The sequence below is a fragment of the Amblyraja radiata genome, chromosome 8 (genome assembly GCF_010909765.2).
Source record: "Amblyraja radiata isolate CabotCenter1 chromosome 8, sAmbRad1.1.pri, whole genome shotgun sequence".
Taxonomy (NCBI): domain Eukaryota; kingdom Metazoa; phylum Chordata; class Chondrichthyes; order Rajiformes; family Rajidae; genus Amblyraja; species Amblyraja radiata.
The window spans coordinates 19,562,241-19,576,896 of record NC_045963.1 but is presented as its reverse complement, the minus strand read 5'-3'; the positions used below and the strand labels follow the sequence as shown (position 1 = coordinate 19,576,896).

The 14,656-nt window shown below is 43.6% G+C and overlaps 1 protein-coding gene across 5 annotated transcripts in view; it reads right to left on the bottom strand.

The window, feature by feature from the left end:
• Positions 1 to 14,656, bottom strand: part of rps6kc1 (ribosomal protein S6 kinase C1) — a 163,714-nt gene that overhangs the window by 73,445 nt on the left and 75,613 nt on the right. For all 5 annotated transcript variants that reach the window (XM_033025324.1, XM_033025329.1, XM_033025325.1 and 2 more), the window contains one exon: positions 3,565 to 3,689. In XM_033025324.1, coding sequence (XP_032881215.1) covers positions 3,565 to 3,689 — 125 coding nt within the window. The remainder of the gene's footprint in view (positions 1 to 3,564; positions 3,690 to 14,656) is intronic.

Sequence of the window (14,656 nt, the reverse complement as noted above, 5' to 3'; positions counted from 1 at the left end):
TCCCCAAATGTTAGTGAGGAACGGAATGGGAGAAATTAGAGTCCCAGACTCATCAGATTATTATTACAATTATACTCCCAATCTAGAACCCATTCCAATGGAACCAAGGGGTAAAACAAAGCCAACCATATTATCTAATCAATGTTACACTTGTAGGGGAATGGGACACTGGAGTCGAGCCTGTCTGACAAGGGAGCGAGTGAGTGAGGGGTCAAAGAAAGGATTTCCAGGATTATGAAGAAATTAGAGATCCTAGAGGATATAGAAATATCTGAGATCCCAGGAATTATAGGAGATCCTTCAATTCAAGAGACTACTGGGACCCGAGAGAACAGAGAGAGAACTGGCCCGAATGTCAGGAACCAAGAAGCCACACACCGTTTACTCAAACCAACCCATTCTCTCAGTCATGACTTACCAACCCGTACAGGAATTGTGGACGTGGAGACATGACCCCTACTCTAGAACCCCCTTAAGTAATTCACCAGAATGAATGAATTGGATGTACTATTGTAGTAAAATCTGAAGATCACATAAAAGAAAATTGTAAACAATCTTATCACTGCCCAAAGAAAACCCCTTTTCTTTGAGCAAAGAACATTGTAAATCAAGGAGCTTGTCACAACTGTACACAATTAGGTCATTGGAGTAGGGAGTGCCCAATGAGAAGACAGAATATAGCAGAATGGAAGAGAAACCAAGGGGCAATAAAGAAAGTAAGAAAATGAACCCAGTAGCTGGTGTCAGAAAGAATAAGGTCAATAGAAACCTAAACTGGCACTAGGGAGAGAAGAAACAAGCTTATTGTGCAGGAGGTACGGGAGTAGGGAAAGGAGCTATTGTACTAACTTGTTATTAAGTTGTTGTGCCTCCAGGACAGTATAATCTACAGCATACTACTATCTGGGGAATGAGGTAAAGAGAATGTGGACCCTTTAGAACGGGCGGAAGACACAGCTCAGGTAAGGTAGTTCCCCAGAAACAAGGAGGAAATGATACTGTCCTGTCCCTTTAAGACACATCTGGGAAGGCCAACAGTTAGAGAAGGCTGCTCCTCAGTATCCCTACTCCTTTGAAACTAACATCGAGGAAGAAGAAGATACCTACCCTAGTGCCCAACTTTAACATCATCTAGCTGTTGACACCAGTGAATGAGAAAGAACATAACACCATCCAACCTTTTCTAACAGATACAGACAACCTATGACGACTATTAGGGCAAGCTCTAATTTGAAGAATTGAATTCTAAAGTTGAAAATAGACACTCCTCTGTGGCTCGGGGCAAAATACTCACTTTGCGCCTAAATTTTGTTATAAAAATAAATTGATTTGAAAAAGGGCTTATGGGATATAGTCTTAAAAAATTATTAGAGGATTGATAGTTGACTTGGCATTCTTCTCGTCTCACCCACAGGACGATAATCGAAGATGGGACGGGACTATTTAGTTGCTATCAAGAAAGGGACAGACCCTAGCGGATATCAGGAATTAAGACATACCCTGGAAACGTAAGGTAGTGGTATAAAATGATGAGGTAGACTGAAAATTTAGATAGTGAGTTCCCCTCGGAAGGTCAATACTAACCATCCAGAAAGAGTTTCTTAGAGGTAAAAGGAAATTAGTTATGAGGAAGAACCCCTATGGACTGAGAGCTGAGCCAACATACTAAGGAAGAAGTACTGGAGGAGAAATCTATAATTAAAAAGAGGAATAAAGAAATGGGTGTTGAGATATCAGTCGATGTATTTGACCGGTGGATCTAAATTGTTTGACCCTTGATAGTAAAGCGGCTTCTATTGTCAAGGTGGAAAGAAATTGTCCCTGGATTCGGCATCCTTAATTGGCTTGATGATAAATTTGACAGCATATAGAAATTGATTGATTAAATTTGAACAGCTGGGAATTCCACAGGAATTGGAATGGAATTGTGTTATCGACCACAAGCTGTGGAATGAGGAGGATGAGATGGGCCCTGAAACTTAAAATATTAAATTGAAGGTTGAGACTGAATTTGGTTGAATTTAAATATTTTTCATGGTTTGCTTTAAATAAAAGTCACGCCTGTTGGGAAATCTGGACTGAACCCAGCTGAAATTTATATGAAAAACCATCATCAGATATACATTAAAGAACATTGTGTGATTACGGAGAAGGCTGATTAGTGTTGATCCTAGGATAGTAAAGAGTATATTACAGAACAGAATAGTAATAGGAATACAGTGATAGAGCAGAATATAGTAGAGATAGTTATAGTGAAATGGAAAAGGGATAGTGTTGACAGAATGGGAATAGTACAGTGAATGTATGGTAAAGCATTAGTGCATGAATGGTCACTTGCTTTGTCCAGGTTTTTCAGGAATTATAGGTTGGACTATGGAAATGGATGTAAGAATGGGCAACAACACGGATGGAAGGAATTCGCGCCCACGAAAACTCGGGAAGCTTGATAAACTTTTGGGAAGAAATATTATCGTCTTCTTGTTGTTAATGGAAGGATAATGTAATAGACACACATATGTATATCTGATTATCTGATTATTTGGTTATCATCAATGATGGTTTATCATATATGATAAAAGGAAGGAATGTTAATTCTGGCCAAATTGGAGATGCCAGGACACTAAAATTGAGTAAAGGCTGGGCTGCTAGGCCATTTGATCAATTTAAATGTGCCTTCTGCAGAAATAGGACAAGCTGCAGAATGGTGCCAGCTTGTCTAGAGCCTAGATAAGAGTTGCAGGACGAGAATGGAACATCTGCAGATTCTTACAATTAGGTGTAAATTGCATGAAACGGATTGGGTGAATGCAAACCAGACATATACATTGTAAATATTGTTACAAAGCTTTACTTTGCTAGATGTTGATTGGGTTAAGTGTTGAGCCTTGTCTGGGTTTCTTGAATATCCAGGCACATGTTGCACAATTCATCTCTGTTAACTTGTATCTAGAAACTTCGTCAGATGCTTTGTATTAGTCACTGTATTATTGGGTTAGGGAAATGTCTATCATGTACTGTGTTAATCGATATCTGTTATTGGACTGTATAGAGATCACCCCTATGTGGTTCGGCCCCTCAAGGTTCGGGAACCTATAAAAGGCCGTTCCCACGAGGTCCTGTGTCGATCTTCTGGGAGAACGTTTAGGACTAGGTGACCTTCTTGAGTGTCTCTGCTTGCACGAGGCTAGGAGGGCTTGGCCAGATAGATACAAGAATCGAACCCGCAGTGGTTAGGTATAGTAGTGGGGAACTGTTATTGTGTTTTACCAAAATAAAGTTTAGATGCACAAGTGCTTCTCAGTGGTTTTTGACTGAAACTAGACTGGGGGGAAGCTTAGAACAAGCTATTTACACTGTGAGGCAGCAGATCTACCAACTGCGGCAATGTGCTGCTTTAGTCTGTATGGTGTGTAAAAATAATGATCACTGGCAACATTCTTGTGGACAAAATTTGCATTATCTCGCAGTAAAACAGATTTTTATGAACTGCGAGAAAGAATTTTATCTACGCATTTTAGCAGAGAAACATGCGAAAGGTAAAATAAAATGCAAACGTGGACATACCCATGACTGAAGGGAACCACCATCCACGGGTGTCCTGAGACATCGAGTAGAGATCTGTTCTGCACGCATTAGATACTCTGCAGTCTTCTTTTTCACTGCTTCTCGGCGACTCGGACTTGATTCACCTGGATATACCAAAGATATTCAGAAACATTTTAATTTATTGAACCTGTATCCTAAAACAGCTTGAAAAACGTGTTCATTCTCAGCAACTGCAAATTTCTGAAAGGTGTCATGCAATGAATTCTATGGCAGGCAGTTTTCAAATTGAAACTAATGTCACAAATGGCACAAGTAATTACCATCTGTGAAAACAATATACTTTTTGGCTACATCACCACGCATTGGCTATAGTAATTAGCTCAATGAAGGCACAATACAAACACTTCATCTGTGACTCATTGAAGTAGGACTTTCAGCCACACTGAAGATAGACACAGATTGAAGCTGGAGTAACTCAGTGGGTCAGGCAGCATCTCTGGAGAGAAGGAATGGGTGACCTTTCGGGTCGAGACCCTTCTTCAGACACACTGCCCCACTTTAATCATGTAAAAATATAAATGATTTCTCTTGATTAAATATTCAAATCCTTTTTTTAAGGCACACCAAAAGTCAATATTCAAAATGTTTAATGTCATGGCTGATAATGGTACAGATGTGTTTCAAAACAAAGTCCATATTATTTATTGGCTATCACCGTGCACTGTGTATTTGAGTGATGGAGAAGTATTATGCATCTGAACACACTTTTTGTGCACACTTTTGTCTTCGGAGTGGCGGCGCGGCACTGGCTGCAGCGGCTCACCGGCAGTCCCGTTTGTTTGTGTTTTTTTTGTTGTTTATTTTGTTTTGGTTAGTCTAGTTTTTGTTTCTTAGTTTGTGTTTTGGGGGGGGGGGGGTTGAAACGGGGTTTGCTGTCTCTCACTGCGGGGGAATGCAACTTTTTTGTCGTATTCCCCTTCTCTGCCTCCGTCTGCGCTGAGGCCTAATGGAGCTGGTGACCTCGAGGCTCCGGAGGCAGAGCCCGTCAGGACTCGCCCTGAGCTCGCTCCCGTGAGGGTGGTCCGGCTCAGGGCTGGAACAGTGCTCCCGTGAGGGCGGCCAGCCCAAGGGTGGAATGAGGCTCCCGTCGGAGCGGCCGAGCTCGGGGAGGTGCGGCGCTCGCAGCCCGAGGGAGGTTCAGCGCCCATGTCGGGGCGGCCCGGCCTGAGGGAGAAGCGACGCCCAAGTCGGGGCGGCCCGGCCAGAGGGAGAAGCGACGCCCAAGTCGGGGCGGCCCGGCCGGGGGGAGAAGCGACGCCCAACGCCCAAGTCGGGGCGGCCCAGCCGGGGGAAAAGCGACGCCCAAGTCGGGGCGGCCCGGCCCGGGGAAGAAGCGACGCCCATGTCGGGGCGGCCCGGCCCGGGGGAGGTTCGACGCCCATGTCGGGGGCGGCCCAGCCCGAGGCTGAAGACGGTACGGTACTCACGTGAGGGTGGCTGGGACGGTGTTCTGGCGGTGGTGGCCTGAGTCCGGGGTTCGGCCCGCGGGGCAGCGGCTGAGGTCTGCAGGACTGGTGGGCGGCAGCTTCGACCACCCCGGGCCGCGGTGTTTGAGCCGCGGGACTGATTTATAACATCGCCCGGGGGGTATCGCCTCAGCGCAGAGGGAGAAGAGGAGGGAAGAGACTGCAGACCTAAGACTTTTGCCTCCATCACAGTGAGGAGATGCTGCTGGGTGGACCCTGTGGTGGATGTTAATACGTGTTTATTGTTGTTTTTATTTTATTTGTATTATGTGTATGACTGCTGCAATTTGACAATAAAGATCATATCTATCTATCGATCTATCTATCAGCTATCTATGAGCGACGATCGAGCGATCGATCGAGCGATCGAGCGAGGGACCCTAGCGATCTATCTATCTATCTATCTATCTATCTATCTATCTATCTATCTATCTATCTATCTATCTATCTATCTATCTATCTATCTATCTATCTATCTATCTATCTATCTATCTATCTATCTATCTATCTATCTATCTATCTATCTATCTATCTATCTATCTATCTATCTATCTATCTATCTATCTATCTATCTATCTATCTATCTATCTATCTATCTATCTATCTATCTATCTATCTATCTATCTATCTATCTATCTATCTATCTATCTATCTATCTATCTATCTATCTATCTATCTATCTATCTATCTATCTATCCCTTCTCGCGCCAGAGACCACTCATACAATGGAGAATGTTGGTTCAGGTAGTGTCCATTGCAGCCATGAATGAAGATTTTTTTACATTTTTCCTTTAAAAATGTAAGTCAGACGTGTGGAATGAATTGTGGTTGTGCATCCAGTTATGCCTCAAGCTCCAACTCTGCTTTACCCTAAAGACACACATAGTCAACTATGTAAGAATCATTTGCTCACCAAGATAAACGGGTTGGATTGACTGACCCTCTTCCATTTTGCCCAATATATTGAAATAAAAACAATTTATAAACAGTTTCTATCAACTTTTCCTTTTGTAAGTTCCTCAATAACACAAACTAATTGCAATCCTGAAAATACAGGAACTCCATAGAAGACACTGGACTTATAGGCATTATTTTAACACTAAACTGAGGATGGTACCCCAGCATTACAGCAAACGACTAAATATACGCAACCATGGAAACCAATTTATATCAAAAATACATGAATATTTATTGCATTAATCAGAGAGCATGTGATGAAAATCAAAACTTTATCAACCAAACAAAACACATGTGCTAGCTTGATTGTTGCAAAATGCTGAAGTAACTCAGTGGATCAGGCAGCATCTCTGGAGAAAATGGATAGGTGACGTTTCGGGACGGAACCCTTCTTCAATGTCAGTGTCTGAAGAAGGGTTCAACCCAAAACGCCACCTATCCATTTTCAATAGACAATAGGTACAGGAGTAGGCCATTCGGCCGTTCGAACCATCACCACCATTCACTGTGATCATGGCTGATCATCCACAATCAGTACCCCGTTCCTGCTCTCTCCCCATATCCCTTGACTCCACTATCTTTAAGAGCTCTATCTAACTCTCTCTTGAAAGCATCCAGAGAATTGGCCTTCACTGCCTTCTGAGGCAGAGATGCTACCTGACCCGCTGAGTTACCCCAACATTTTGTGTCTATCTTTTGTCTAAACCAGCAACTGCAGTTCCTTTTTATTATATTCAGTGCTCAATTGGAAAGATGGTTTCTGAATCAGATTATTCTAATATACAATATTTAATTAACTGCAGGCGAGAATTCAAGATTCAAGAATCAAAAGAGTTTATTGTCATGTGTGCCTGATAGGACAATGCAATTCTTGCTTTGCTTCAGCACAACAGAACATAGTAGGCATTAACTAAGAATGTGCTTAAATCATAAAAGTCAAAGTCAAAGTATCCTTTATTGTTATTCAGACCTTTCGGTCTGAACAAAATTTCGTTGCCTATAATAAAAATAACAAAACACACAATAAACACAAATTTAACATCCACCACAGTGAGTCCACCAGGCACCTCCTCACTGTGATGGAAGGCAAAAGTCTTAAAGTCTTTGTCTCTTCCCTCCTTGTTCTCCCTCTGCGTTGAGGCGATCCAGGCCTCCGATGTTGTGACCCCACCGGCTGATGGTAAGTAAGTCCCGCGGCTCAACCGAGCTCCGCGAACGGGCCGGCTCAAACTCCGCGGCCCGGGGCGGTTGAAGCTGCCGCCCTCCAGTCCAGCGGACGAAGCTGTTGTTGCGGGAGCTCCGGAAAAACAGGTCACCAACCTGTGACCTGCGAGCTCCTGATGATGTCGTCCACTGGGCCCACGGCCGAGCCTCCAAAGTCAGGCCGCCGCCGCCGGAACGCCGCCACAGCCCCGAAGCCAGCCAGCCTTGCCGCCTCCGGAACGCCAGAACGCCGTCACAGCTCCAAGTCAGGCCGCCGCCGGAACGCCGGAGTGCCGCCATAGCTCCGTCGGGCTGCCGCCAGGAACGACGGAACGCCACCACAGCCCCGAGGCCGCCAGCTCCACCATTAGGCCTCAGCGCCGACGGAGACGGAGACGGGGGACACGACAAATTATAATAATGCTGCAACTTCCTCTAAATGATTTAAATTGAGCACTTTCAACTGAACCCATAAAGCTCATCTAAAGGTTATTTAACCAATTATGACCCTTCTCAACCTCTGTACACTATTAAAATATATTTGGAGAGATTGGTGGATAGGATAGGTTTAGAGGGTTATGGGCCAAACACAGGCAAATGGGACCCACTTAGATGGACATCTTGATCAACTTGGATAAGTTGGGCCAAAGGGCCCGTTTCTGTGCTGTATGAATTTATGAGATATAAGACCATGTTCAATGGAGTCAAAGATAGATACAAAATGCTTGAGTAGCTCAGTTGGTCAGGCAGCATCTCTAGAGAGAAGGAAAAGGTGACATTTTGGTCGGAAGCTTTCTTGAGACTGAAAGATAGAGGTGGGGCGGAAAGCCATTCAAATTTTGACCAATAATATTTTCTCTCAGGTAATTAAATAAAATAACCTGAAAAATATCATAAAAACAGCATCATTTTTAAGAAATTCTGAAATGGGTCGCGACCCGAAACTTCGCCTACTACTTTTCTCCATAGATGCTGCCTAAACCGCTGAGTTTCTCCAGCATTTTTTGTCTACTTATAATTTTTAAGAAAGTTATCTTAAGGATGTTGAGGTTAACCCGCATAATTTCACTGAGACTGAGCGCCTGTGGAAATTGCTGAGACAAATAGGTTGTCGATGTTCACAGCTACATAGTGTGGGAGATATGTGTAGCAACATCTCCCACACTCAAAGCCTCTGGGGAACAAAAATCATGATGATCTGGCAACTACAATAAAAGTCTGATAATCCCTCTTCTCCCCTCTACCATTGGGCAAAAGGTATAGAAGTGTGAAAACGCACACCTCCAGATTCAGGGGCAGTTTCTTCCCAGCTGTTATCAGGCAACTGAACCATCCTCCCGCAATTAGAGAGCTGTCCTGAACTACTGTCTATCTCACTGGTGACCCTCGGACTATCTTTGATCGGACTTTACTGGCTTTATCTTACAATAAACATTATTCCCTTATCATGTATCGGTACACTGTGAATGGTTCGAATGTAATCATGTATTGAGTTCCGCTGACTAGTCAGCACGCAACAAAAACTTTTCACTGTACTTCGGTACACGTGACAATAAACTAAAACTGAACTGAAACCAAACTATAACTATTTAGCATTGCCTCACCAGATGATATTTGCTGCGCTCTCTTGAAACAAAGTCGACAAGTGCAACATTTTCTGTTTCGGCTTTGAGGAATCTTTGGATGAGGCATTCTGCAGAAGAGGTGATAGAATAGGAGGAGCAAGGTACTTCGAAGGGAACATGATGAAGGTGGCCACAGTGTGTGTCAATGTTCATGGCATCCCCCAGTATCACAGATGGAGCAAATTAGATTAGAGCAATCCATGTCATTGGGAGGTACTCATGCAATGGCAAGCTACAGTCTAGTCCCTGTTATAAGCAGTTTGGGGCAGGGGCTTGCCAGAGGGAAGATTTGATATTGCAAATAGTCCTCGCTAGGACTATGATGGTAATGCTTTCATGACAAGGTTGAAGGAAATACCTGAAGATGTAGTTCATTGTCTGCTGCTATGGAAGTATAGGTGGAGGACATGTGAATTCTTGTTGCTTCCATATAAATTCTCCTTCATTCAGTGGGAGGTCTGATCTCTACCAAATGGTAGCAGTTTGGTCCAAAGGAACAATGACCAAGCCAACAGTAGATCCACTTTGAGTAGATCACTGCATACAGACACAGAGATTATAATCATTCACGGTTTATGGTTCCACAAGAGCAAAGGTGCCCGAATCAAGAGCCTAGCTATTCTCCAGGCATATGGAGTTGCAAATCACTTCCCTACAAGAGAAGAAAAAATGGTACACAGGAACATGCCTCACTTCTGCAGGAGTAGAAACATACCACCTCACTAGCGTACCACTTCCTCACGAGCAGCGTTCTGCGCAGGTTGCCTAGGAAGCTAACTCCAAAATGGTGGTTGAAGACAACAAACCTACAAACCTGTGCGTCTTTGGAGTGTGGGAGGAAACCGGACCACCCGGGGAAAACCCACGCGGTCACGGGGAGAATGTACAAACACCGTACAGACAGCACCCGTAGTCAGAATTGAACCCGGGTAGCTGGTGCTGTACAGCAGCAACTCTACCGCTGCGCCACCATGTCACCCATTTATATTGGTAAATCTACCGTTCTATTGCAGATAGGGTGCACTAAATGTCAGCCCTTTAAATTTGCCCTATTAACATTTCTCCATTTGCTGATACTACTTCTTGCTTGCCTTTTGTTCCATTGCCTATTTAATTTACACAGTACATATCTAATGTCCAACTCTCAATGTGTTGTTCAGTCCACGGGGGGATTCTAAACTTCCAGTCATCTGTCACTTTCATTCTCTGTCCAACTCTGATTCCCATCCTCATCCTGTGTTGTTCCAACAATCCACATCGTAAGCTGAGGGACAGCATCTCGTCTTCTCCCTGATTATACTACACCCTCTGAACTTAATATTGACCTCAGCAATTTTAGGTAACCATCTTTTTTTAAATTCCTCTCCGCATACGTGGCTGCTACCTTTCTGCTGTAATAATTACCTGGATAACTTTGGTCTACATTATCAGATATTCCTTCTGACATTTTCCCCCTTCCCCCTGTATGCTATTTAATAATGCTCACCTTTCCACTTTTCCAGTTCTAATGAAGGGTCCTTGACCTGAGGCGATGGATCCGTTTCAATCACTACAGGTGCTGCCAACCTGCTGCGTTGCTTTCTGCATTTCTATTTTTGTTTCCTATTTCCAGCTTGTTGCTCCAATTGCGTCTCTCTCCTTGCTGACTCTCCTTTGAGGTTCCCTTCTCTCCCTGCAAGCTCATTTAAACCCCTCCAATGTCAACAGACTGTCTCTTTAAATACACACATATGGAAGAAAGTAGCACTAGTTGTACTTCCAGTAGTGCACTCAGTGTTCAATGAAGGTAATGGGCTGCACACAAAAGCCCCTATTCATGCCATTAATGGATAGAACATCTGATATCTGACTTATGAATTCATAGGCGATGGATAGATGCCAGGTTAACAACAGCCTCACTAAAATAAAGTGCCCAGGCCAATTTCACAATTGGCACCATTTCTCCCACAAACAACTGAAAAGAAAATGTGTGCATGAACTGCCCTTGGAAAAACAGGCATTAATGGGTCCTATTTTCAGGCTATTGCGAATACACTTGATGGAATATAAAACTCTTAATTAATCTCCCAGTTTACAGGGCTGCAAAAAAAATTATATTCTTTGGAGTGAAAAGAACTGAAACAGGGATAAAGGGGCCATGGAATGTCCTTGACAAGTTGGATTAAGAAACTTTGAAAGGCATTTTATACATACAGTACAAATCAGCAGACAGTTAGGGGGAAGGTTGGACAAGTCAAGGATAAAGGAGGGAATTCATGACTAGAGCCGGAGGAAGAGGCAAGGTAACATCAGTGGTTTGCATCAGTGCTCACCAAAGAGATGGATCTGAAGGATAGTGAGATCAGTGAGGACATATTGATATCAAGAAGATGATGGTGTTGGGTCTCTTAAAGAACACTAAGACGGATAAGCCATTAGTCGGGGCGACAGATGGCACAATGGGCTAAGTGTTCGGCTGGCAACCGGAAGGTAGCCGGTTCGAATCCCGCTTGGAGTGCATACTGTCGTTGTGTCCTTGGGCAAGACACTTCACCCACCTTTGCCTGTGTGTGAATGTGTGTGAGTGATTGGTGGTGGTCGGAGGGGCCGTAGGCGCAGAATGGCAGCCACGCTTCCGTCAGTCTGCCCCAGGGCAGCTGTGGCTACAGAAGTAGCTTACCACCACCGAGTGTGACTGAGGAGTGAATGAATAATGCGATGTAAAGCGCCTTGAGTATTAGAAAGGCGCTATATAAATCCCATCCATCATTATTATTATTAGGGCACTTTGGGATTTATCCCAAGTTATTAAGATAGGCAAGACAGGAAATAGATGTGGCCTGAACAGGTGTGGTCTCAGAGGCTAGAGAATAGCCAATGTTGGTCCTTTGTTCCCGAAGGGCAATGAGGATAATCCAGCACATTACAGGCCGGTAAGCCTCACATCAATGAAAGGGAAGGTCATGGAGAAGATCCTTAGGGATCTGATTTACTCACATTTGGAAACGCAGGACTTATTAAGGATAGTCAGCACGATTTTGTGTGAGGGAGGTCATGTTTTATGAACTGGTTTGAGTTTTTTTTTGAAGAGGTGATAAAGTTGATTGATGATGGTAGGGCAATGGATGTTGTCCAAGTGGACTTCAGTAAGGCATTTGAGATGGCCCCGCATGGTAGGCTGATCCAAAAGATTACAAAATATGGAATCTACCATGACCTAGTGGACTGGATTCAAAATTAGCTTAGCCATCGAAGACAGAAGCTGAAGGAATGATATTCTGACTGAAGGTCTATGGTCAGTGATGTTTCAGCTGGTCAGGAAGCATCTATGCAGGACATGGATGTCTTGGGTCAGGACCCTTCCACGTCCTCCAGAGATGCTGCCTGACCCACTTAGCTGCTCCAACACTTGGTGTTTTTTCTTTGTAAAACCAGCAACTGCACTTCCTTGCGTTACCGAATCAGAGTACTGCTTGCATGCTTGCCTTACTCAGTTACAGTACTGAGTATGTCAGAAAGACATTTACAGCTTTATAAAACTACCTTTGGAATATTTTGTGTATTTCTGGTTGCCGCATTACAGGAAGGATTTATAGAGGTGTAGAAGCAGTTCGCCAGATCATTGCCTGGATTGGAATGAATTGGCTATAAGGGGAGCTTGGACAAACTTGGACTGAAGAGTTGGAGGCTGAGGAGGGACCTGATAGAACAGTATAAAATTATGAGAGAGATAGACACAATAGTCAGTGTCTTTTTCCAAGGATGGTCTTGCCAAATGCTGGAGGGCATCGGTTCAAGATGAGATGGGGGGGGGGGGGGGGGGAGTTTAAAGAAGATTTCAAGGCATTTTTTGTTTACAGTAATTGGTAGGTGCCTGGAACACACTGCCAGGAGAGGTGGTGGAAGCAGATACAATAGCAACATTTAAGTGGTATTTGCACATAGGGCGGCACAGTGGCACAGCCATAGAAGGGCGGCACGGTGGCGCAGAGGTAGAGATGCTGCATTACAGCGCTTGCAGCGCAAGAGACCCGGGTTTGATCCCTACTACGGGTGCTGTCTGTAAGGAGTTTGTATGTTCTCCCCGTGACCTGTGTGGGTTTTCCCCCAAGATCTTGGATTTTCTCCCACACTCCAAAGAAGTAGAGGTATGTAGGTAAATTGGCTTGGAATAAGTGTAAATTGTCCCTCATGTGTGTAGGATAGTGTTAATGTGCGGGGATCGCTGGTCGGTGCAGACTTGGTGGGCTGAAGGGCCAGTTTCCGCGTTGTATCTCTAAACTATAAAACTAAAGTATCATGCAGAGGATGGAGGGATATAGGCTATTTGCAGGCAGATGGGATTTAATTTGGCATCCAGCACAGACAAGTTGGATTGAGGCCTGTTCCTGTGCTCTACTGTTCTATATTCTATCAATACAAACATGTACAGTCATCACCACTCTGCTGTGATATACTCTCTGCAACATTATCCTTTACTCTTGGGACATAGGATGCATGCAACACAAGTGGAAAAATGAAAGCAGAAATTGCCTTAAGATGCCAAAATTTGTGATATTATTCATATCTTTAAAATTATCAACACGATTACACCAACTTTTTTTTACCACACCTGGGCTGTTGAATATTGTATGGAGGGTATTTATGGTCTCAGTTAGCAACAACTTTCAAGTATATTGTAAACATTTTTCTCTGCATGTTGTACTCTTCCGATATCACTGGTGTCTGCTCCTGCACGTCCTTTCAATACTAAAATTCATGCATCAATGAGACCCAGATAATGATACATTTGCTGATATCACAATGCCAAACGTGACATCACGTAGAATGTTTGTGTTGGTCAGACCACACAGGTCCACGTGGCTGAAGGCAAAAGAAACTGCAGATGCTGGAATTGCAAGTAAAAAACACAAAGATGGAAGAACAGTGGAACAAGCAGCATATCTAGAGGCAAAAAGTGTAAGATGGCATTTTGGGTCAAAACACTGCAGCTTAGGAGAACACTGTGCGTGATATTGAGTCATAGAGTTATAGAGTCATAGAGTGTGGAAACAGGCCCTTCGGCCCAACTTGCCAACACCGGCCAACATGTCCCAGCTACACTAGTCCCACCTGCCAGCATTTGGTCCATATCCCTCCAAACCTGTCCAATCTATATAGTGGAGTGTTATTACCATTCTACTATCATATCTAAAGACGTTTTGGAAGAGTCACCACAAAAGTATTGTAAAGAGCTTCAAGAATCTCAGAAATCTAAATTTTCTGCAGAAAATAAAAGCAATGGTCACATATCCTCCAAATACAAAAATAAATCATGCTGCAGAGTTCCCCCGTTCACCAATATCTAAATCCACCAAAACCATCATCTTTTTTCCCCAGCCTGAAACGCATCTGATGTACTATCAACCCAAGCACTGGCTTCAGATACTTGATCATAGCTGAGTGCATTCCCTTCACAATACTCGTTTCATAAGTGGCATGTAGGCCATCAGATTTGCATCTTCTTTGAGAAAAGGAAAACAATTCCAGAATATGACTATTCCCAAGTCGTCAATAAAAATACTGCAATGTAACACATTGGAAGAGTTTTATTCCTTTTGTCATTTTGAAACAATGCCCATTATTTTTCCCCCCCACAAACGGCATGCTGTTTGTTGCATGTTATTTGAAACCACCATTTTCCTGATATTTTGTCAATTTAAATGTTGTACATTGACATGAGGCATTTATTTGCAAAGGGATCTGCAAAAGTATGTAACTTTATTGGTATGTGTACAACACTCCATGACGACGCAATATACCTGTCTTTGCCCCTCCAGC